General features: G+C 45.9%; 3 protein-coding genes across 5 annotated transcripts in view; 2 read left to right on the forward strand and 1 right to left on the reverse strand.

Annotated features, from left to right (window-relative positions):
* The window catches only part of LRGUK (leucine rich repeats and guanylate kinase domain containing), a 43,218-nt gene extending 40,141 nt beyond the window's left edge, over nt 1-3,077 (forward strand). Inside the window, exon 20 of the mRNA XM_083366103.1 lies at nt 2,739-3,077. Coding sequence (XP_083222229.1) covers nt 2,739-2,929 — 191 coding nt within the window. The 3' untranslated portion in view covers nt 2,930-3,077. The remainder of the gene's footprint in view (nt 1-2,738) is intronic.
* EXOC4 (exocyst complex component 4) overlaps nt 1-25,029 on the forward strand; it is a 733,833-nt gene that overhangs the window by 381,667 nt on the left and 327,137 nt on the right. The gene's annotated exons all lie outside the window — the stretch shown is intronic.
* On the reverse strand, nt 5,849-22,788 carry SLC35B4 (solute carrier family 35 member B4; the record flags this gene model as incomplete). Its single annotated transcript, XM_083365402.1, has 9 exons — nt 5,849-8,491; nt 10,458-10,533; nt 11,128-11,203; nt 11,702-11,811; nt 12,957-13,020; nt 17,206-17,287; nt 19,915-19,964; nt 20,942-21,044; nt 22,622-22,788. The coding sequence occupies 9 exons, from the start codon at nt 22,786-22,788 to the stop codon at nt 8,239-8,241; spliced, it is 981 nt and encodes a 326-aa protein (XP_083221528.1). The 3' UTR covers nt 5,849-8,238.

The raw sequence follows: 25,029 nt of genomic DNA on the forward strand, positions 1-25,029 counted from the left end.
TAGTTTCCCCCATGCTGGCTCAGAAATTCTGGGAGTTGAAGTCCACGAGTCATGAAGGGGCCACATTTCCCCCATGCTGGCTCAGGAATTCTGGGAGTTGAAGTCCACGAGTCATGAAGGGGCCACATTTCCCCCATGCTGGCTCAGGAATTCTGGGAGTTGCAAGTCCACGAGTCACAAAAGAGCCAAGGTGGCCTACTCCTGGGCTAGGGCTAGGCCGCTTTATGACTTGTGGACTTCAAGTCCCAGAATTCCTGAGCCAGCCATGCTGAGGGGAAAGGGAGAGGTTTCCAAGCTGAGCCACGCTGGCTCAGGAATTCTGGGAGTTGAAGTCCAGGAGTCATAAAAGAGCCAAGGTTGCCTACCCCTGGGCTAGGGATTCTTATCTGACCTGCAAATCTCCAGGTGGCCACTAGATGGCAGCAGATTAATAGTTCTCCTGTTCTCTCTGGTGCCATCTAGAGGTCATTTTTGATAACAGCCCCTAAAGGTAAGGAAATGCCAAGATGGATTCAGATACCTTTGCAGGCAACTGTAGCCTCTCCTTATAAAATTCCCAGCATTTAATCCGAGAGCCCAGAAATTCCAGCTCCAGTCTAGGATGAGACGTAGTTTGACTAAGAGGCAAAAAGATTCTAAGGCGTCATCAGTTAGGGCCGGGAGTGCCTTTTGAGTACAGGAAGTCCTCGACGTACAACCACACTTGAGCCCCAAATTTCTGTTGCTAAGCGAGGCATTTGCTAAATGAGTTTTTCCCTATTTTATGACCTTTCCTGCCACAGTTGTTAAGTGAATCACTGCAGTTATTCAATTAGGAAAACGGTTGTGAAGTGAAGCTGGCTTCCCCCCGTTGACTTGGCTTGTCGGAAGGTCGCAAAAGGGGATCACGTGACTCAAGACACCGTGACCGTCATAAATATGACTCCGTTGCCAAGCATCCAAAAATTTGATCACGTGACCCTGGGGGGAGGGTGCAAGGTTCACGTATTTGAAATTTGGTCATAAGTCCCTTTCTTCAGCGCCATTGTAACTTTGGACAGTCACTAAATGACTGGTTGTAAGTCAACGATTGCCTCTACTTTGGGCTCCTCTCCTCCCCACCTTTAACTGTACTTATTGTTATTGTTGTTATTTGTTTTGTTATTTTAATGTCTACCAGTTTTAAACTTGGTAAAATGCCCAGAAATTGGGGGAGGCACAGGAAGGAAGGAAGGAAGGAAGGAAGGAAGGAAGGAAGGAAGGAAGGAAGGAAGGAAGGAAAAAAAGAAAGGAAGGAAGGAGAAAGGAAAGATAAAAAGAGGAAGGAAGGAGAAAGGAAGAAAGGAAAAGGAAAGGAAAAAAGGAAAGGAAGGAAGGAAGGAGAAAGGAAAGGAAAGGAAAAAAGAAAGGGAAGGAAGGAAGGAGAAAGGAAAGGAAAAAAGAAAGGAAGAAAGGAAAGATAAAAAAGGAAGGAAGGAAGGAAAAGGAAAGGAAAAAAGGAAAGGAAGGAAGGAGAAAGGAAAGGAAAAAAGAAAGGAAGAAAGGAAAGATAAAAAAGGAAGGAAGGAAGGAAAAGGAAAGGAAAAAAGGAAAGAAAGGAAGGAAGGAGAAAGGAAAGGAAGGGAAAAAAGAAAGGGAAGGAAGGAAGGAGAAAGGAAAGGAAAAAAGAAAGGAAGAAAGGAAAGATAAAAAAGGAAGGAAGGAAGGAAAAGGAAAGGAAAAAAGGAAAGAAAGGAAGGAAGGAAGGAGAAAGGAAAGGAAAAAAGGAAGGAAGGAGAAAGGAAGGAAGGAAGGAAGGAAAAAAGGAAGGAAGGAAGGAGAAAGGAAAGGAAAAAAGGAAAGGAAGGAAGGAAGGAGAAAGGAAAGGAAAAAAGAAAGGGAAGGAAGGAGAAAGGAAAGGAAAAAAGGAAGGAAGGAGAAAAGAAGGAAGGAAGGAAGGAAGGGAGGAAGGAAGGAAAAAAGGAAGGAAGGAAGGAAGGAGAAAAGAAGGAAGGAAGGAAGGATGGAAGGAAGGAAGGAAGGAAGGAAAAAAAGGAAGGAAGGAAGGAGAAAGGAAAGGAAAAAAGGAAAGGAAGGAAGGAAGGAAGGAAGGAAGGAGAAAGGAAAGGGAAGGAAAAAAGAAAGGGAAGGAAGGAAGGAGAAAGGAAAGGAAAAAACAAAGGAAGGAAGGAAGGAAAGGAAAAAAGAAAGGAAGGAAGGAGAAAGGATAAAAAGGAAGGAAGAAGGAAGGAAAAGGAAAGGAAAGAAAGGAAGGAAGGAAGGAGAAAGGAAAGGAAAAGAAGGAAAGGAAAGGAAAAAAGGAAGGAAGGAGAAAAAGAAAAAAGGAAAGGAAAGGAAAGGAAGGGAAAAAAGAAAGGGAAGGAAGGAGAAAGGAAAGATAAAAAAGGAAGGAAGGAAAAGGAAAGGAAAAAAGGAAAGGAAGGAAGGAAGGAGAAAGGAAAGGAAGGGAAAAAAGGAAGGAAGGAAGGAGAAAAGAAGGAAGGAAGGAAGGAAGGGCAGGGGTCCTTGATTTACGACCACAACTGAGATCCAAATTTCCGTTGCTAAGCGAAACAGTTTTTAAGTGAGTTTTGCCCCATATTTACGACCTTTCTTGCTTAGACGTATTAAGTGAATCACTGCCGGTAGAAAAGAAAAAAGAAGAGAAGGAAGGAAGGAAGGGAGGGAGGGAGGGAGGGAGGGCCGAAAGGAGCGAAGGAAAGAAAGTCAGTCCCTTCCTTCTCCAAGCAGACCTCCAATCCCGCTCTTCTCTGTTGCAGAGGCCGACCGTCTGGCGGATAGCAAGAAGACCCCCAAGCACAAAGCCCCTTCCCCGCACCTCGTCCCCAACGTCACCGTCCGCCCAGGGTCCAACACCAAGCCGGTGCTTCCTCCCATCCCGTCCGGCCGGAAGAAGCCCAAAGCGGCCGCCGTAGACAGCTACGCCTCGGTCCTGTCGTTGAAGCCCTAGCCTTGGAAACCCCCCCCTCGCCCCCCCTCCGACGCCTTTTACTCCCGAGCAGCACTTGGGGGGGGGTCCCGACTCCCAGAGACTCTGCTTGAGCCAGCCCAAGGAAACGCCTATCATTGCTATTATTATTATTATTATTATTATTATTATTATTATTATTATTATTATTATTATTATTATTATCATTATTATTTAAAAAACTCCTTTGGTGACGCACTGCGGATCCGCAACGATTTCTCGGTGCAAAAAAAAAAAAGTTTCCTTCCGGCTCGTAAACCACTTGACGGATTTTTTTTTCCCGGGTTAAAAAAAAAAAAAGACAAGAGATTATTTAGTAGATTATAAGGATATTCAGAACGAGAATTGATATTTTCCCCTACCCTGTCAGGAACCTGTTGGTCCGTATAAAATGAGCGCCTGATGATTTCCAAACATTCCTCATACGTTTCTAGCGCCTTTTAAATAAAAGACTTCCAGGTGTGAAGTTGCGGGGTGGGTGGTGGGTGGTGGGGGGGGGGTTGTCGTCTGGCCAGTGGCCAGACATCTGAATTTTGATGATGTGACCCTGCGGGATGCTGGGATGGGTACGTGGAAAGCCACCCCTAAGTCCCTTTTTCCTGGTGCCGTTGTAACTCTTGAAACGGTCACTAAACGAACGGTCGTAAGTCGAGGACTACCTGTACAATCTTCCTGACGTTCCCTGCACGTTCCTCGGCTCTCTGCCGACACCACGACAATGGTCTGCATAGGTAAGGGCGCACACTCTAGAGGACACGGCTGTGTGTCTTAACACACAAACCTCGTTGCAAGCCTTCAGGATCCTTTTATGCAGAAGTAGATCACGCAACAGCAAAAGAACAAAGGGATTTTATTTCCGAAATCCACGGAGTGAGCAGCTCTCTCTTGAGTCACCTGGGCTCTTTTATGACTGGTGGACTTCAACTCCCAGAATTCCTGAGCCGGCATGGGGGAAACTATGGCCCCTTCATGACTCGTGGACTTCAACTCCCAGAATTCCTGAGCCAGCATGGGGGAACTATGGCCCCCTCATGACTCGTGGACTTCAACTCCCAGAATTCCTGAGCCAGCATGGCTCAGCTTGGAAACCTCTCCCTTTCCCCTCAGCATGGCTGGCTCAGGAATTCTGGGAGTTGAAGTCCACGAGTCATGAGGGGGGCCATAGTTCCCCCATGCCGGCTCAGGATTCTGGGAGTTGAAGTCCACAAGTCATGAAGGGGCCTTAGATGCAGGGGTAGGCAACCTTGGCTCTTTTATGACTCATGGACTTCAACTCCCAGAATTCCTGACTCAGCATGGCTCAGCTTGGAAACCTCTCCCTTTCCCCTCAGCCTGGCTGGCTCAGGAATTCTGGGAGTTGAAGTCCATCAGTCATAAAAGAGCCAAGGTTGCCTATCCCTGTGTTAGGGTATGAATACAGAGTCCTGGACTTACAACAATTCATTTAGTGGCCATTCAGTTACAGCAGCATTGAAAGCGATTTATGACCCTGTTTCATACTTATGACCATTGCAGCATCCCTGGGGTCACCTGATCAAAGTTCAGACACTTGGCAACTGAGTCGTATTTACAACGGTCGCAACATCCCGGGGTCAGGTGATTTTCCCCTTTTGCGACCTTCTGACAAGCAAAGTCAATGGCGGAAGCCAGATTTGCTTAACAACCACGTCACTAACTAAACAACTGCAGCGACTCACTTAACAACCGTGGCATGGAAGGTCATAAAATGGGGCAAAAATTCGACCAATGTCTCAGCGGCAGAAATTTGGGGATTCAATGGCGGTGGTAAGTTGAGGACTCTTATCAATGCATAGATTTTTTTTTAATTTTTAATTTTAATTCCATTTATATCCCGCCCTTCTCCAAAGACTCAGGGCGGCTTACAAGCTTAGCAGTAGATGCACGTTAATATATTCATACGCACCCTGCTTCTGTTCCTCAGTTCTTATTGGCTCCCGTTTCAACCACAGAAGTTGTGTTGCATGCGTTTGGAGCTCCACAATTACACAGTGGCTGATAGTCAAATGAGCTTCAAAATAAAACTTGCATTCACTCACCCATCGTTGCAGAGAATTAAAATTGGGTGCCAAAATTGTTCCGTCCACTGAATTTCATTAAAAATAAACCAAATTGAGGCAGGGACTACGGGAATTCTGGGAGTTGAAGTCCACAGAACTTAAAAAGTTGCAGAGGATAAGAGACGGGGGAGGAAAAAAAACGGATCAGGAAATTGTGTTTCACAAATACTCTTTATTGAATAAATTCCATTTTCAGCCAGTATCCAGAGGTTTTTGTTTTTTTAAATAGACATCCATACGATAACCTCTTTACGCCTTGCAAAAGTTTCTCTTTTCAAACCTAAGAGTTTCAAGGAATTAATTGAAATCCTCCTCTTCTTGCTTAAAACCTTGGGCTTATCTCTACTCAAAACGAAGTTTATGGGGAAAGGATCCTATTGAAGCGTTCCCAAAGGGTGTGAGGGTGAGGTATTGTGTTTGCAGAAAATATCAAGATTTACCATTAAATAGAAGAATGATTGTGTTGCTGAGACAAACCAGTTGATGCATCCGGCTCACAACTAAGAAAGAGGCTGCTGTGTTTATTTTCCTGCAACAGACACATTACGTCCAGATCAGGGGTCTTCAAACGTGGCCCTTTTATGGCTTGTGGACTTCAACTCCCAGAATTCCTCAGCCAGCCTTGGCTGGCTGAGGAATTCTGGGAGCTGAAGTCCACAAGCCATAAAAGGGCCACGTTTGAAGGCCTGGTCTAGATAATTGACTAACTAATGCAATGTGGGTTTATTGGTGGGTGATCAAAAGCACCGTTCAAGAACATCTTCCTGTTGGCTTCAAGCAACAAAGGAGGACAGGAACAAACACACTTGCCGGCTTTCAATCGGCTAAATCCGAGCCACTAACCTAGATAGAAAACCATCTTTGACCAACAAAGAGTTTTGTAAAAAAAAAAAAAACACACAACAGGCTTAACTCGGTTTACCGAAATAACTCGTGTTTCTGGTTTGGCACCAAGTGCTCAACTCAAGAGGTTGGCTTCTCAGAAACCGCTGCACGCCAGTGGAAAGAGACAAGCCAGGTTTCAGGGGAACCTAGTTTAATCCTGCTGGGTGCTTGCTGCCATTCTACCTTTGAAGGGAGCTGTTTGAACCCCCAACCTTCCTAGCGGAAAGGGACCCACATCTGAACACATTCCAAGGCACCACAATTTTAACACAACCCAATTCGGCGTGCTTTTTAAATTCAAGCTTGCCTGATTCTCGGCAACTCCTACCCAAAGCTTTTTTTTTTGAAGTGATCGGCCATTGCCTCCTTTCCAGGGCTCAGAAAAAATGCGTGGCTGAGTTTTTTTTTTAAGGCGTTGTGCCGCCTAAAATGGGACTAGAACTCACTGTCTCCTGGTTTTCTGGGGCCTTCACCCCTTCACCGGTGTAACCAAAATTCAGGCGAGACGCCTTTAGAGAGGGGAAAAAAAAAAAGAACGAAAGAAAACACTTCCGCCGTTCTTTGTACCAGTGTCCCTCAACCTCGTCAACTTTAGAGGCCTGGACTTCCAACTCCCAGAATTCCCCACAGCCAGAGGAATTCTGGGAGTTGGTGTCAACCCATTTTAAAGCGGGCGAGGTCGAGGAACACTGCTTTATAGCACCAAGGAAAGCCACTCCACTTGCTTGTCAATGCAGATTACAAATATAAATATGCAACAATGCTGCCCAAAATTTTTTAAAATAAATAAACCCTCAAAATCTACAGCTGCTTAAAGGGAGGCGGTCACAGAGTAAGACTACTCGTGGCCCTCCCGTCAGGAAAGGGGAGCAGATAAGAGAACGTATACTTGTTCATAAGGAGACCTGGTTTTGGAGAAGACCTTCTCATAGACAAGGTTGACCAGGAAAACCTTGCAGCGTTTCCATTTTAAATCAATTCAGAAACCAGTTCTTCCCCAGTTGGCTTCGGAATTGGTTTAGCTTATTCTGTCGTTCCTAGACAGCAAATAGTCTCTGAAGAACAGAAGATCAGAGGAGGACATTGGCGCCACCTCTACGTTGGCGTCTCTCAACCTTAACAACTTTTCAGAGGTTTGTGGACTTCAACTCCCAGAATTCCTCATGAGTTGGGGAGTCTACATGACTTCTCGAAGGCGTTGAGGTTGAGGAAGACTGCTCTGGATTGCCCTCAAAGGAAGCGGACAGATAGCCACCCTGTTGGGCCAAGACTTTTGTCTATCAAGAAAGTTGGCTAGTCTTCTTCCTTGTCCTTTGCCAATAGGCCAATTTGGATCTAGGGACACTTAAGATATTTTAAGACCAGGGGTGTCCAACCGTGCCCGCTTTCAAGACCTGTGGACTTCAACTCCCAGAATTTCCCCAGCCAACCATGGCTGGCTGGGGAATTCTGGAAAGTCCACAGGTCTTAAAAGTGGCCAAGGTTGGACACACCTTATTCTAGATGGAAGGTCAGGAGGTTTTTTTGTTTGTTTACGTGTACTGAGGAGAAAGATCTGGAGAGCTAGCCAACTTCCTATCCACAAATTAACAGACAACAGAAAGATCAACCGCTTGGTCAGATTTCTGAGGAACCAACTTTGGATGATGCTTGCTGGGCCAAGATGGCAAACGGGTGGCCAACGCTCGGCTCCAACCTCAAAGCAACTTGACAGCTGTCCACATCTTCTTAAGCCTTGCCCAAGTTCTCGTTGGCATGACTCCGCTGTCCCCGACGGGCCACAAACCTCTGGAGATGGTCTTCAACCACGGCCTCATGGAAGGGGAGAAATGGGCCGCTTCTTCACTGCAAGCCAGACTATCACAGAACGACTTCCGCATCTATTTCTTTTAAAGTCCGAGTTTGATCCCAATCATTTGATATCCATGAACCAAAAGCAGCCGATGCTGAATGTTTGGGGGGGGGGTTTGTTTGATTGTTTTTTTTGCAAACTCCGGTGGCAAAATTAGCCGATTAATGGAGTCACCGGAGGCACCAACCATGAATCAAGATTCCTCTTCAGTCAAAAGAAACCCCCTTATCGTTGTCACCCCCACAAGCCAAAGACGAAAAACCGTTTCCCCCCTTCTCCTGGGGACGTGCGTCGGCTTGGCCCAGCCAAGATTTGCGACTTTTGTATTACAAAAAAATCAACCCTTCCGTCCGGACAACAGAGAATCTGACTCCGTTTTCTGTCCGTCGGTGCAAAACGCTCTAGTTAGTAGTAAAGGCACCCCTCCTCCGGTCCAATGGAGATGACTTTCCCCCCCCTCAAGGACATCTCCATCATCATTCCAGCTTCTTCTCCACCTTCTTGGGTCCACAAGGTCGGACAAAGCCAAGATTCTTCCACACTTCCGTGTACAACAGCATCCCCACGAACACCAAGAAGGTACCCAGCCAATGCCAGACGGTGAAGGGGTTCCGGAAGTAGAGGATGGAGAAGATCAGGCTGACAAACTTCCGCAGCGTCACGACCAGCGTGACGGTCAAGGAGGTGCACTCCGTGGTCAGGATGAAGACCCCCCGGATGCAGATGTATCTGGAAAAGGGGCGGAGTTAAGGGAAAAGGAGCCAAAAAAAAAGGAGATTGGAGAAGACGTGAAGATGATGCCCTTCCACCTGCAATGCTGCGAGGTTCTACGTGGCTGGCGGTCACCTCTCTGAAGGAAAACATCTTCTGGAGAGTTTCTGCAGGCCTGGAAGCTTCTTTGACCTGGGGCCAGCTGGAAATTCTGTTCTATATCTATAACTTCTATATACCTGCCCATCTGCCAAGTTAACGCTGGGTGGCTCCCGATCAAAAGTAAAAACATGAAAACCACAATGAGATGATGAAAAATGCAATAAAACTGTTGTTGTTAGCTGCGAAGTTGTGTCCGACCCATCGCGACCCCGTGGACAACGTTCCTCCAGGCCTTCCTGTCCTCCACCCTCTTCTGGATTCCATTTCAGCTCATGCCTCCTGCTTCAGTGACTCCATCCAGCCACCTCCTTCTCTGTCGTCCCCTTCTTCTCTTGCCCTCCACCTTTCCCAGCATGAGGCTCTTCTCCAGTGAGTCCTTCCTTCTCCTTAGGTGGCCAAAGGATTTGAGTTTCAGCTTCAGGATCTGGCCTTCTAAAGAGCAGTCAGGGTTGATCTCCTCTAGGACCGACCGGTTTGATCGCCTTGCAGTCCGAGGGACTCGCAGGAGTCTTCTCCAGCACCAGAGTTCAAAGGCTTCAATAAAACTAAGCACATTCAAAACATGAAAAGCAGCAAAAAGCTGGTGCCAACTGTATTGTCCTGGCTCTTGGGGAAAAACTTTATGGAAGGTTAAAAGGGTGGGGGTCTGCTGTAGGGGACAAGGCCTGTGCCCACCCTATCTTGAGGAGGAGGAGGAGCAGGAGCAGAATCTGAGGGCGGAGTGAAAAGAGGAATCAGCCTAGAATCCCTACACAGCCACAAGCGAACTAAGTCTAATTCTCTTTTGAGTGCCATTCATCCTTATCTTCTAATTGTTGTGGGTGAAGGAGAGTGCAAAAGTTGGGTTGAAACTTAACATTAAAAAAACCAAGATTGTGGCATCCAGGCCCTCTCAATTCCTGGCAAGTAGTTGGGGAAGAAATGGAGATAGTGACAGATTTTATTTTCCTGGGCTCCAAGATCACCGCAGATGGGGACTGTAGCCAAGAAATTAAAAGACGCTTGCTCCTGGGGAGGAAAGCCATGGCAAATCTAGACAGCACACAAAAAGCAGACGTCACCCTGCCGACAAAAGTGTGTATAGTCAAGGCTATGGTCTTCCCAGTTGCAATGTATGGCAGTGAAAGCTGGACCGTAAGAAAGGCTGAGCGCCAAAGAATGGAGGCCTTTGAACTCTGGTGCTGGAGGAGACTCCTGCGAGTCCCTTGGACTGCAAGGCGATCAAACCGGTCAGTCCTAGAGGAGATCAACCCTGACTGCTCTTTAGAAGGCCAGATCCTGAACTGGAAACTCAAATCCTTTGGCCACCTAATGAGAAGGAAGGACTCACTGGAGAAGAGCCTCATGCTGGGAAAGGCTGAGGGCAAGAGAAGAAGGGGACGACAGAGAAGGAGGTGGCTGGATGGAGTCACTGAAGCAGGAGGCGTGAGCCTAAATGGACTCCAGAAGATAGTAGAGGATAGGAAGGCCTGGAGGAACGTGGTCCATGGAGTCGCGATGGGTCGGACACAACTTCGCAGCTAACAACAAAAACATCCTTATCCAACACTAACCAGCTACTGACCTTAAATTGAGAAGATGCCTGTTCCCAGCCCAGCACTGTTGAGGTTACCTAGTTGGTTCAGGAAACATCGAAAGCAAGAAAGCAACCAAGCTCAAAAAACCCGCAGAGAAAGGGGACATCGTTCAAAGGAAACCTGGACAAGACGCAAGACTCTGAGGAGTTCACCCTCCAGCACTGGGAACCCAAGGACGTTGGCCGAGCCTCAACCTCACCGTTATCATCTGCTAGGCATTGTCCAAAAGGGAAAAAAAAGGATACTGAGTTACGACGTTCATCATGAGATACAACCACATGACGGGTAGGCTGAGCCCAACCAACGGCACCTGGACGAGTGCTGTGGAGAAGAGAGGAGGGTGAGGCGGGGCCCTTTCAAGAACACGCTTACGCTAAGCAGCTGGTCTTGAGTAACTCCACTCTGTCCTGAAGAGGACAACTCAACAGCTACCAGAAGTCACGGATGAAACTTTGGCAGCTACGTGCCTCTTACCAATAGAGTAAGGGGTGGTGGTGGTGGTGGTGGGGAGGTGTTGCTTTAAAATGGCTTAGATGGAGCAACAAAACCTCTATGATTCTGCTCAAGACTGTGAGAGCCTGAAACCTTTTCAAGGACACCAGAACAGGTGTGGATTTGAAGCAGACGGTTCCCATAACAAAGTGAAATTGTTTACATGGACTAGGGTGAGAGGATGGGGGTTTGGCCGGAGTAATTAATGTTTAATTCTATGAACTGGTGTCCGGGAACCCTCAGAATTAGGTGGAATACACATGCCGTGCACTCAATAAACAGTAACATTTTTGGAAACGGAATGAACCTGGAGTTTGATTTGGATTCTTGAGCTGGATGTTGACACCAGATTCCTTCTAATTTGAAGTGCCACCTGGCGTACTTCGGTTTCAAATTAAAAATGAGGACTCCAGATAAACTCACTGGATTGACTAAAGAGAAGTCCATGTCTGTAAATATCTGGAGCCAGAAAGAGAAATCCGGGAAGAGGAAGGCCGTGCTAGGAGGAAAAATAAAACAAGAGTTTTGGAACAGAACCGGCAAAATTGAATTTGCATCACCATCACACCTGCAAATCCCGGAGCATAGCTGAAGTGTGGAAGTATACCCATCATAAAGCCTACTGGCCAGGGAATTCTGGGAGCTGAAGTACTCCCATCTTAAAGCGTGCTGGTTGGGGAATTCTGGGAGGTGAAGTCCACCCATCTTAAAGCATGCTGGCTGGGGAATTCTGGGAGGTGAAGTCCGCCCTTCTTAAAGCATGCTGGCTGGGGAATTCTGGGAGTTGAAGTCCACCCATCTTAAAGCATGCTGGCTGGGGAATTCTGGGAGGTGAAGTCCGCCCTTCTTAAAGCATGCTGGCTAGGGAATTCTGGGAGTGGAGGTCCACCCATTTTAAAGCAGGCTAGCTGGGGAATTCTACAGTAATCTGGTATTTGGGGAAAGCCACTTAACTCCTGCAAACTGAAACCAGATAAAATGGAGAGTGGACACTTACATTGTAGAATAAGGCTTCCCTGGAGTGTTTTCCAAACTTCTTGTAGATGGTTTCCTGGAAGATGCCCATCAGGGCTGACATGAGGAGGGCAAAGGTCAAGGCTGCAATTCCTAAAACATATAATGGTTGAGACCAATATTCTGGATTTGCCCTTCAGCAGAAGATCCTCCTCCTCCTCCTTGCTTCCTTTGCTTCACAACCCCCCTCCCTTCTAGCACTGGTGACGTTACCTAGTTGGGTCATGAAACGTCTGCATGGAAACCACCCAGCTCGGAGAGCACCGAGGACCCACAGTCCTCCTCCTCTTCCCTCTCCTTCATTCTTTCTCTTTCTTCCTCTCCCCTCCCCCCTCCTCTTCCCTCTTCTCCTTAAACCTTATTCCCTTCTAGCACTGATGATGTTACCTAGTTGGGTCATGAAACGTCTGCAAGAAAACATCCAAGCTCAGAGAGAACCAGGGACTCCACAATTCTTCTCCTTCTCTTCCTCCTCTTTCCCCTTCATTCTTTCTCTTTCTTCCTCTCCCCCTCTTCTTAAACCTCACTCCCTTCTAGCATTGATGAGGTTACCTAGTTGGGTCATGAAACGTCTGCAAGAAAACAACCCAGCTCAGAGAGCACCAAGGAGGACCCCATGAAAACACATTCTTGGCCCTGTTTAAAAATATTCTCTCTGCACAGCCCCCAAAGCCCAGCATTCACACCGCCAGCAGCCCACTCTCCTTATTTTGTGAGTGCTTTCTGTGGGTCTTTCAACGGAGCGAAGACACCTGAGGCTAATCAGGTGAGCTCAGCAAAGGTATGAGCAGGAAAGACCCAGGTGTGGCAGTAGAAAAAGCCGCTTTCGGCCAGTGTGATTAATGAACCTGTGGAACTCTTGTCGTGTAGGTGGAGGGAGCAACCACACCACCACTTGAATCAGGCCTGGACAAAGTACAAAAAAACAGCTGGCAACAGAATAAAGAGAGGGGGAAGGCCGGGCCGCAGATTACATCCGATTTAGTACAAAGTTTACATGAATCGGATGCAATGCAATTCAAATTACATAAAGTATGGTGATGGTGGTTATTTTGGAATCGCCCTCCTCCTCTTTCTGCCGCACTAAAAATTAGAAAAAGATGCGGTTGTTGGGTTTTGGAGAGCCTTCGATCCATCCAAGGGTCCGTTAAGTCCAATTTATACAGTTTGGATTCTGTTTTGTGTCCCCCTCCAAAACTGCACTTGCTCAGAACATGGTTGGGGGGGCGGTTACAGACCTAGGAGCCACCAGAGGAAGGCAGAGATGCTCTCAGCGTCTTCATTCGCACCCGACACGGAGCTCTGGGAAGGAAGGAAGGAAGGAAGGAAGGAAGGAAGGAAGGAAGGAAGGAAGGAAGGAAGGAAGGAAGGAAGGAGAAAAACAAAGGGAGTGAGGGAGGCAGGGAAGAAGGAAGAAAGGGAGGAAGGAAGGAAAACAAAGGGAGGGAGGGAGGCAGGGAAGGAAGAAAAATGAAGGGAAGGAGGAAAGGAAGGAAGGAAGGAGAATGACGGGTGGATGGATCGAAGGAGGGAATAAAGGGAGTGAGGAAAGAAAGAAAAAAAGGAGAAAGCAAGCAAGAAGAAAGAAAAAAAGAAAAGAAGTAAGCAAGTAAATTAATAAAAGAGAAAGAGAAGAAGAAAGTAAGCAAGTAAAGAAATAAAAGAGAAAGAAAGAAAGAAAGAAAGAAAGAAAGAAAGAAAGAAAGAAAGAAAGAAGAAAGGAGAAAGTAAGCAAGGAAAGAAAGAAAGAAAAAAAAGAAAAAAGAGAAAGAAAAGAAGAAAGTATGCAAGTAAAGAAATAAAAGAAAGAAAAAGAAAGAAAGAAAGAAAGAAAGAAAGAAAGAAAGAAAGAAAGAAAGAAAGAAAGAAAGAAAGAAAGAAAGAAAAAAAAATATCAGCTTCTGCAACTGATCTGCTCTTACAAGATTTATCAACAGGCATCAAATTAGGATGAAAGTCTATAAATGAGTGCAACTGGTAGATTACTGCAAAGGCCACCCATAAAATTCAGCATTGGATGGAAGGTTTTCCCTAAGTCCCATTTTGCCAGGGGATTTTCCCCTCTGGCCAGCCCTGACCCTGAGACCTTCGCGGACATATTTCTCCAGCGAAAACTCCTGCGCTGAGACTCCTCCTCCTGGACCGAATCCTCACGATCTCCACCAAAGATGGCAGTTTCTTATCGGCAGCCGCAGGCTGTCCTTGACTTGCAACAGCTCATTTAATGACCGTTCAAGGTTACTACGGGCGCTGAAAGAAAAGGGACCAAGGACCGTTTTTCACGCTTATGACCGTTGCAGCCTCCCCCGTGGTCACGGGATCAAAACTCAAGAGGCTCGGCAACTGGCATGTACATGCGACAGTTGCAGCAGTTGCAGGTGTGTGTCACGTGATTCCCCTTTGGCGACCTTCCGACAAGCCAAGCTAATGGGGAAGCCGGATTCACTTACGGTAACAACCCTATTCCTCACTTAACAACTGCAGTTTATTCGCTTCACAACTGTGGCAAAAAGGAGGTCGCAAAATGGGGCAAAACTCACATAACACATCTCGCTTAACAACAGAAATCTGGGCCTCCCCTGTGGTCGTTAAGTCGAGGACCGGCTGTGTTGGAACGCTGCAAGGTCGATGCCCCTTGTTTCCTTGATTTCAACTTTATTCTTTCATTTCATGCCAGCTTCTGTGGGCGGTTCAAGGCTTTTATTGCTTTTATTGTATTTGCGTTAAGTTGTTGTATTTAATGTTTTGGTGTGTGTGTTTTTTTTTCCTTTCCTTGCCGCTGTTGCACTCTACCTTGCAACGACTTTGCTGACGGCGGACCATAAATCAAACAAAGCCAGAAAATTTGAATAGGAAAAATGACACACACACACACACACAAAACCTTTTTTTTTCTTTTTTAACAACTTCCCTGGCTTTTTCTGCACGCAGCGGCAACTTTCCAACTTTAGAATCCAATGACCAAGTCACGAAAATATTCCCCCCCCTTCCAAAAAAGAAAAAAGACAAAGGTGGTGGTGGGGGGTCTACCTAACCGGCACAAGCTCGTCTGGGCTGGGCCACCTGGCCAGGTAAAAGATGAAACCACGTGGAGGGGCAAGTCCCAGCTTGCCGCCAACGTCTTCCTGTTGCCGTACGGACAGGCAAATTTGCTGCAGCCCGTTAAAAGAAGCCACTTCCTTTATTTAAAACATTTATATAGCCGCCCGTCTTCCAATTGACCTTGGGCGGTTGCCAATCAAAATTTAAAACGTTAAAAAAATAAAATAAACGTCATAAAAACTAAGTACACTCAATATCAGAAAGGCAACAAAATCCTGGGGCCAAATCGCATCGTCTCTTATCCCAGTTCTTGGAGGAAAGCCAGGTCTTCAAAGCTTTACGGAAGGCGAAATGGATTATGGGGGGAAGGGGGGAACTGTTGAATAACGGGGGTGGTGGTGTTGGATAAAGGAGGGGCTCCCCAGCTGCCTTTGGGTAGCAAAATTTAGGGGAAGGGGCGAGGACCGGGCCCACCGTATCTTTAGGAGGAGCAGAATCTGGGGTTGGAGTAAAAAGAGGCATCAGCGTTAGAATCCCTACATGGCCACCAGCGAACTAAACTTCAGCCGGACTTAAGGGAAGAAAAGAGTCCACGGAGAGTCTCCGTCAATCCGAGTCACCGTCGTCCCAAAGGTGATTTTTTTTCGGGAGGCAACTGGGATGACTTGTTTTTCTTTGAAGACATTTCGCTCCTCATCCCAGAAGCTTCTTCAGCTCTGACTGGAGGGTGGGAAATGGGAGGATTTATACTCCTCGCAGACAGCCGGTCATTTGCCTTCTCTTAAGAGGGTCGTTGAGGCCACCTGGAGGTTTCTTCTGTGTCGTTAAGGATACCTGGAGTAGTGCAAATGGGTGGGGAGCCTCCTTGGAACTGTTGAAAGGAGTGTGTTGTAGACTGGGGATGCATCACACCACTCAGGTGACTCCCGAGGAGACAGATAAACCTCCAAGTGGCCTCAACGACTCTCTAAAGCCGCGTTCCCTTTGTCTATGGAGTTTCTCCGTCATCCGGGTCACGGTTGATCCAAAGGTGCTTTTTTCCCGCGAGGCAACTGGACTTCCTTGTTTTAATCGGAAGATGTCAGGGAAATTAATACTTCCCTATCAGAGGGCGATGGACTGTGGTTAAAAATAAACCAAACCCAGGCCTATTCTACTGTACATAAAACATTAATCAGGAAAGCAAAAGAAAAGCTCCTAGCTGACTACATCCTTCACCAGACAGAAAACAAAGTAAAAGTGAGAAAACTTTTTCTAGACATGCTCCCTTCGTGGGACAAAACAAAGAGTAAAACCATAACATGGCTGAACATGCGACATTCACTATGGTTAGATTTTTATTTTATTTTTATTTTTATTTTTATTTCATTTATATCCCGCCCTTCTCCGAAGACTCGGGGCGGCTTACAAGCTTAGCAGTAGCCTTCATTCTATGTATATGCCTGCTTGTTAGGGCTTTCACACACACACACCCAAGCGGCATTATTACAAAGTCAGCTTAATTGCCCCCAACAATCTGGGTCCTCATTTTACCTACCTCGGAAGGATGGAAGGCTGAGTCAGCCTTGAGCCTGGTGGGACTCGAACCTGCACTAATTGCAGGCAGCTGGTGTTACATAAGGAGGCATTAGCCCTCTGCTCCACCAAGGCTCTGTGGAGATGATAAGATAGTAACACAGGTGCAGAGAGCAGGGGAAAATGTACAGAAATGAACAAAGCTGGCAAAACTAAAAAAAAAACCGCAGTGACAGAAGACATTTCGCTTCTCATCCCAGAAGCTTCTTCAGCTCTGACTGGATGGCGGGGAACGGAAGGATTGACAGTATATTCCTTGCAGGCAGCTGGTCATTTGCCTTCTTTTAGAAGGTCGCTGAGGCCACTCGGAGGGTTCATTTGTGTCGTGAGGATACCTGGAGTAGTGCAAATGGGTGTGGAGCCTTCTTGGAACTGTTGAAAGGACTGAGATACATCAACCAGTTGCACCACCCAGGTGAACCTGAGGACACAGAGAAGCCTCCAAGTGGGCTCAACAACTCTCTCAAAGAATGCAAATGACCAGCTGTCTGCAAGGAGTATAAATCCTCCCATTTCCCACCCTCCAGTCAGAGCTGAAGAAGCTTCTGGGATGAGGAGCGAAATGTCCTCAAAGAAAAACAAGGCAGTCCAGTTGCCGCGTGAAAAAAAAAGCACCTTTGGGGACAACCTCGACCTGGATGATGGAGAACCTCCATAAACAGATCTGGTAGGACAGGTAGACATTCTGAGGGAAATGTGGCTTCCCCCATCTCTGAATCCACCTTTCTGAGGCAGGGCACGCTCATTTGGGCAGTGGCTTGTGCCCAGGAAGGGTGTGGGGCAGGCTGGGGTGTCTGTGTGTGTGTTTGTGTGTGTGTGTGTGTCTAATCTTGAAGACAGGCATTTAACAGGGAGGATCAGGTTGCTTACCAGTTCTTTGGCTGACATGAGAGTACAGGTGAAAATGCCCAGAGAGACCAACGCTATAGAGATGTATTTGGAGAGAGAGTACCTGTGCAAGAGAAGGATGGGAGAGCTTCAACACAAGGGACAACGCGGCCCGAGACCCCCCCTCAGCTTTGCCTGGGGAAACCCCTCCAAGCTTTTGAGGTTTGAGAATCTCAGCTTTTCAGCAAGAAAGAAAGAGCCAGTTTGGCCCAGTGGTGAAGGCACCTAGCTAGAAGCCAGGAGGAAGTGAGTTCTAGTCCCGCCTTAGGCTTGAAAGGTACCTGGGTGTCTACGGGCCACCGTCTCCTGGTGATTGGCCCAAAGTCACCAAAGTTAGGCTTTCCTGCCTAAGGCGGGACTAGAACTCACCGTCTCCTGGTGATTGGCCCAAAGTCACCCAGCCGGCTTTCCTGCCTAAGGCGGGACTAGAACTCACCGTCTCCTGGTGATTGGCCCAAAGTCACCCGGCCGGCTTTCCTGCCTAAGGCGGGACTAGAACTCACCGTCTCCTGGTGATTGGCCCAAAGTCACCCAGTCGGCTTTCCTGCCTAAGGCGGGACTAGAACTCACCGTCTCCTGGTGATTGGCCCAAAGTCACCAAAGTTAGGCTTTCCTGCCTAAGGCGGGACTAGAACTCACCGTCTCCTGGTGATTGGCCCAAAGTCACCCAGCCGGCTTTCCTGCCTAAGGCGGGACTAGAACTCACCGTCTCCTGGTGATTGGCCCAAAGTCACCCGGCCGGCTTTCCTGCCTAAGGCGGGACTAGAACTCACCGTCTACTGGTGATTGGCCCAAAGTCACCCAGTCGGCTTCCCTTCCTAAGGTGGGACTAGAACTCACCGTCTCCTGGTGATTGGCCCAAAGTCACCCGGTCGGCTTTCCTGCCTAAGGTGGGACTAGAACTCACCATCTCCTGGTGATTGGCCCAAAGGCACCCGGCCGGCTTTCATGCCTAAGGCGGGACTAGAACACCGTCTCCTGGTGATTGGCCCAAAGTCCCCCAGCTGGCTTTCATGCCTAAGGCGGGACTAGAACACCGTCTCCTGGTGTTTGGCCCAAAGTCACCCAGCTGGTTTTCATGCCTAACACAGGACTAGAACTCACCATCACCTGGTGATTGACCCAAAGTCACCCAGCTGGCTTTCATGCCTAATGCAGGACTGTAACTCACCGTCTCCTGGTGATTGGCCCAAAATCACCCAGCTGGTTTTCATGCCTAAGGTGGGACTAGAACTCACTGTCTCCTGGTGATTGGCCCAAAGTCAGCCAACCGGCTTTCGTGCCTAAGGCAGAACTTGAACTCTCTGTCTCCCGGTTTCTCGCCTGGTGATTTCACCACTAGACAGTACTGGCTCTCTCTTGGTCCCTAAAAAATGGTGCCTTCTTCCATAGCAACAACAGACAGACACCGCACCCCCCACACACACATACAAACCATTTAAATCCCACACCCCCTCCAGGAATAACAGCAAGAAAGCCGTATCTCAGCAATATTTAATTTGAGGAGGGGGTCTCTTTGAGGACAATGAGAACATGTTATCCCCAAGCTTACTTCCCCTCCCATACACCGGTTTGGCTCTGCCCCTTCCAGGGGATACCCCCCCCAACCCAGCATTACTCAATCTCCCTTCCTTCCTCCCCCCCATTCTTCAGAAAACCAGGAAGTTGCGTTGATGTCGCCGACTCTCAAATTTCAGGCATCCGGTTGTGAAAAGGACTCATAAGGATCTTGTTGAAAAACAGGTCAAAAGCGGAGAGGGAGGGAGGGGGAGGGAGGGAGAAAGTGGGGGGGGGGCTCTTGAAAAATCTTCCTAACACCCTGTGAAACCTACGTACCGGCAGTCCTCGGCTTACAACCCAATGGAGCCCCAAATTTTCTGTCACTAAGCAAGACATTTCTGGAGTGAGGTTTGCCCCATTTTCGTCACCCTTCTTACAACGGTTGCTAAATGAACCACTGCAGTGAAGTGCGGAAACTAATCAAGGAAAGAAGCAACCCAGAACTAAGAAGAAATTTCCCGACAGTGAGGACAATTAACCGGTGGAACAGCTTGCCACCAGAAGTTGTGGGGGCTCCAACACTGGAAGTTTTCAAGAGGAGACTGGAGAGCCACTTGTCTGGAATCGTATAGGGTTTCCTGCCTGAGCAGGGGGTTGGACTAGATGATCTAAAAGGTCTATTCTATTCTATTCTATTCTATTCTATTCTACTGTACTATTGTCTGAAATAGTATAAGGTTTCCTGCCTGAGCAGGGGGTTGGACTAGATGACCTCCAAGGTCCCTTCCAACTCTGTCATTCTATTCTATTCTATTCTATTCTATTCTATTCTATTCTATTCTATTCTATTCTATTCTATTCTATTCTATTCTATTCTATTCTATTCCATATTTTCTATTTTGTTCTATTTCTATTCTATTCTATTCTATTCTATTCTACTCCATATTTTCTATTCTATTCTATTCTATTCTATTCTATTCTATTCTATTCTATTCTATTCTATTCTATTCTATTCTATTCTATTCTATTCTATTCTATTCTATTCTATTCTATTCTATTCTATTCTGGAATAGGGTTTCCTGCCTGAGCAGGGGGTTGGACTAGATGACCTCCAAGGTCCCTCCCAACTCTGTCATTCTATTCTATTCTACCGAATGGAAGCCTCATGGCTACCGGAAGAAGCCATCTTACCTTTTCTTCAGGATGATGATTCCCAGTGCCATGCTGGCTATCAGAGAGCCCTACAAGGAAAGAAATGGAAAAGAAGAGAGGGTTGAAAAGACAGGTTAACAGTCGTCAGGATAGTAGAGGCTGAAGGGGCAGGTGGTCCTTGACTTATGACCGTAATTGAGCCCCAACATTTCTGTGGCTAAGCGAGACAGTTTTACAGTGACTTTCGTCCCATTGTACAGCCTTTCTTGCCCCGGTTGTTAAGTGAATCACTGCAGCAGTTAAAATAGCAGGACAGTTGTTAAGTGAATCTGGCCAGCTGGGTGACTTTGGGCCAATCACCAGGAGATGGTGAGTTCTAGTCCCGCCTTAGGCATCAAAGCCGGCTTGGTGACTTTGGGCCAATCATCAGGGGACGGTGAGTTCTAGTCTCGCCTTAGGCATGAAAGCCAGCTGGGTGACTTTGGGCCAATCACCAGGAGACGGTGAGTTCTAGTCCCGCCTTAGGCATCAAAGCCGGCTTGGTGACTTTGGGCCAATCACCAGGGGACGGTGAGCTCTAGTCTCGCCTTAGGCATGAACGCCAACTGGGTGACTTTGGGCCAATCACCAGGAGATGGTGAGTTCTAGTCCCGCTTTAGGCATGAAAGCCAGTTGGGTGACTTTGGGCCAATCACCAGGAGACTGGAAATTCTAGTCCCACCTTAGGCATGAAAGCCAGCTGGGTGACTTTGGGCCAATCACCAGGAGACGGTGAGTTCTAGTCCCGCCTTAGGCATGAAAGCCGGTTGGGTGACTTTGGGCCAATCACCAGGAGACGGTGAGTTCCAGTCCCGCCTTAGGAATGAAAGCCAGCTGGGTGACTTTGGGCCAATCCCTCCCCCCCCTCTCTCCCTCTCTCTGCGCAGCCTACCTCACAGGGCTGTTGTTGAGGGAGAGGAGGAAGTAGTAGACATGTTCATCTCGTTGAGTTATGAATAAAAATATTAAAGGTGGGATATAAATAAAGAAACAAACAAAAATACTGAACACTGAGATCGAATCTCACCGATCTAAATATCATGTGCAGGGGCATCGCAATGTTCAGGTTGAGAGCATAGTTGTTCACCACACTCACTGTGAAGAACATGCCCACCATAACGAGGTAGAACCTAGAAAGAAGAGAAGCACGTTACGTGGGAGGTGAAGTTCCTCGAACGCAGACCTCCCGCTTGTTACCCAAGCAGAAAGAAGGATCACCAATCAAAATACATATACTGTATAGTCCTCAAGTTACTGGTTAGTTAGTAACACGGTCGTTAAGGTGAATCTGGCTTCCTTGTTGACTTTTGATTGTCAGAAGGTCGCCAAAGGGGATCACGCGATCCTGGGAGGCTGCAACCATCGTTAAGTACATGCCAGTTGCCGAGCCTCTGGATTTTGATCACGTGACCCTGGGGAAGCTTGGAACGGTTCATAAGTGTGAAAAACGGTCCTAAGTCCCTTTTTTCAGTTCCGTTGTAACTTCGACCGGTCACTAAACGAACCGTTGTAAGACAAGGACTCCCTGTATTTTGTTGTTGCAGAAATGGGTAGCAGCTGAGATTGTAATTTTATTTTGAACTTTTGTGGCACTGAAAAAAGCTGGAAATCCCTGGTTTTATTCTTTTTTTTCCCCTACACTTCTTTCATCTTTCCTTTTCCTTCCCCATTTCCCCGTCATCTGTATTTCCAGTTGTGGTTTTATATTGTGATAAAACTTCAATGGAAATTATATTTAAAAGAGATCAGCCATACTTACCTGACAGGAATTGTGGCCTGTTTTCCTTCTCTTTCCCCATTATCTTTATTTATTTTTTTCAGTTGCATTTTATATTTTGATAAACTCCAATAAAAATTAGAGAGTCCGGACAGTCACTTAAAGCATGAAAGGATACAGGTTCTCCTGCTTGAGCAGGGGGCTGGACTAGATGACCTCCAAGGTCCCTTCCAGTTCTTTTCAGTTGTAGTTTATATTGTGATAAACTCAAATAAAAGCTATATTTCAAAATAAAGGAGATTGGCCATAACTGACAGGATTTATGGGTTCTTTTCCTTCCTACTTTATATTATGATAAAACTCGAATAAAAACTATATTTCAAAATATAGGAGATTGGCCATATCTGACAGGAATTGTGGCTCTTTTCCTTCCTACTTTATATTATGATAAAACTCGAATAAAAACTATATTTCAAAATAAAGGAGATTGGCCATAACTGACAGGAATTGTGGCCCTTTTCCTTCCTACTTTATATTATGATAAAACTCGAATAAAAACTATATTTCAAAATAAAAGAGATCAGCCACATCCGACAAGAATTGTGGGTTCTTTTCCTTCCTACTTTATATTATGATCAACTCGAATAAAAACTATATTTCAAAATAAAGGAGATTGGCCATAACTGACAGGAATTTTGGCTCTTTTCCTTCCTACTTTATATTATGATCAACTCGAATAAAAATTATATTTCAAAATAAAAGAGATCGGCCATATCTGACAGGAATTGTGGCTCTTTTCCTTCCTACTTTATATTATGATAAAACTTGAATAAAAACTATATTTCAAAATAAAGGAGATTGGCCATATCTGACAGGAATTGTGGCTCTCTTCCTTCCCTATTTCCCTATTATCTTTATTTTCAGTTGTGGTTTACACTTTGATCAACTCGAATAAAAATTATATTTCAAAATAAAAGAGACCGGCCATACCTGATAGGAATCCTGGGCTGTTTCCTTCCGAACTTGGCTTCAAAAATAAAACCCTCCAAAGCTATAAAGAAGAACTGGGAAAATGTGATCAAATTCCCGCTTCCTGGAAATTCCCTGGAGAGGAGAGAAAAGAAAATATCACAATTTGTCCGCCGCTTTGGCGACATCTTGAGGAAACAGAATACGGGCAATCCTCGACTTACAACTTCGATTGTGCGAAGTGACAACGGCTCCGAAAACGATGACTTACCACGGTCCTCACACTTATGACCATCACAGCTGGTCACGTGATCAAAACGGGACACTCGCATGTGTTTACGACAGTCGTCGTGTCCCAGGGGGTTACGTGACCAGCCAGATTTGCTTAACGACTGCCTGATTCACTTAACAAACTCAGCGATTTGTTTAACAACCGTGGCAAAAAAAAAAAGGTCACAAGATCAAGCAGGGCTCATTTTAACTGCTTTGTTTAGCGACGGAAACTCTCTTTGTAACTGGGGTTGTAAGTCAAGGATTGCGGTGTGCAATTACGTAACTGCTGTATGTTGGAAGTGAGAAAAACAGGGTTTTCTCAGCTTTTGAAGGCAAGCTGATCCTTAATCAATGCACTCAATCAACGGCACAATCTTGATTCGCTGAATGCATTAAGACAAATTTTGATTTAAGCGGCTGCACAAAAACAAAAGCTCTACGTGGCTTAAGAACCCCACCTTTTAAAAATTTATTTATTTTTAATACATTTTATTCATTTTTTTTAACCTAATCAGCTTAATATTGGGTAAACAGCATGTTCTCTGGGTTTCTGTTTGCAAACAATCAATAACAATTAGTTTCTATAATTCTGTAAGCCACACAGTAGCTTTTCTTGGCTTTCTCTTCTTCTAATCATATTCTCATTTATCAGCCTTAAATTAGTACATTTCTTAGTAATTTTAGTAGATGACAATTGAATAGAGACATTTTTCTGGTATTTCTACAAGGAACAATGTGAAGCTTCTTTTCCAGTTAATCATCTTAATCACCTTGTCACAGATCTTGTTTTAAAAGTTCTTATTTAAGTCTATTTTCCCCACAATGTTCGAAAACACATTTTTTTAAAAAAATGTGTTGCTTGGAGAGTACACTTTTTCTCTTTAATTTACATGTTAGAAGATTTAATCACTTCTTGCGAGTAACTGTCCGCTTCAGAGGCCATTCATAGTTTATTCAAGCTAAAACATTTTATGAAAAAGTGTAAAGCTGAACATGTCAAATTCTTCCTGATTTATTTTTGCAAATGGGAACATTAGAGACGAATCAGGGATAAAACCAGTTGTTGGTCAAAAAAGAAACCACTATTAAAGATGAACCTGGTTCTTCTCCCACCAACTTGGAAATAAAAATAAGAAAAATAACCAAGCAAGGAAAAGCCAAAAGCATTTTAAATGCCACACATTATTTTGCAAATGGAGGCGATCAAGACTCAGAAAAATCCAGACACTCAGGAATATGGAAAACATTAATAGTTGATCGGAGAGAATTTTTATAGCTAAGGGCTGAACTGTGGGGTCCTCGGCGCTCTCTGAGCTGGATGGTTTTCTTGCAGAAGTTTCATGACCCAACTAGGGAACATCATCAGTGCGAATGGACCATGAAGCATTTCCTAGCCAAGAATGAAGCTCAGAGAACACCAAGGACCCCACAGAATTTAAATTGATATATTCCTGACCCAACTAGGGGGTGAGGAGGAGGAGGAGAGGACTGTGGAATCCTTTGGTGCTTTCTGAGCTGGGTGGTTTTCCTGCAGATGTTTCATGACCCAACTAGGTGACATCATCAGTGCTAGAAGGAAGGGGGGTTTGTGGAGAGGAGGAGGAAGAAAAGGGGAAGGAGAAGGGGGATAATAATAATAATAATAATAATAATAATAATAATAATAATAATGGTGAAGGTGAAGATCTTGTGAGACTTCCGAATACAGACAGATCACCATTTGGAACACAACACGCCAGATATCGCCATCGTAGAGAACCGAAGCGTACAGTTGATTGATATCACTGTACCAGGAGATGCCAGAGTCGAAGGAAAAGGACTGGAAAAAATTATGAAATACCGCGACCCGGCCATCGAAACTGCGCGATTGTGGATGAAACACGTAACAGTGATACCCATTGTCACCGGGGCACTGGGAACTATGTCCAAAAACTTTGCAAAATACATTGCAGCTTCCTGCAATAACTCCAGCAAAGCTACAAAAACCTGTGCTACTCAGAACATCTTACATTTTAAGAGATACCTGGTTGATACCTAGGATGCTGGCAGCAACCCGTGTCAACCATTAGTGCCAGTCAATTTGAGTGTTCAGTTGACTGAGTTTCATGTTTAATGAATAAAAGTTTAATCATCATCATCATCATCCTGTCTCTGGG

Source organism: Vipera ursinii, assembly GCF_947247035.1.
Source record: "Vipera ursinii genome assembly, chromosome: 6".
NCBI lineage: Eukaryota > Metazoa > Chordata > Lepidosauria > Squamata > Viperidae > Vipera > Vipera ursinii.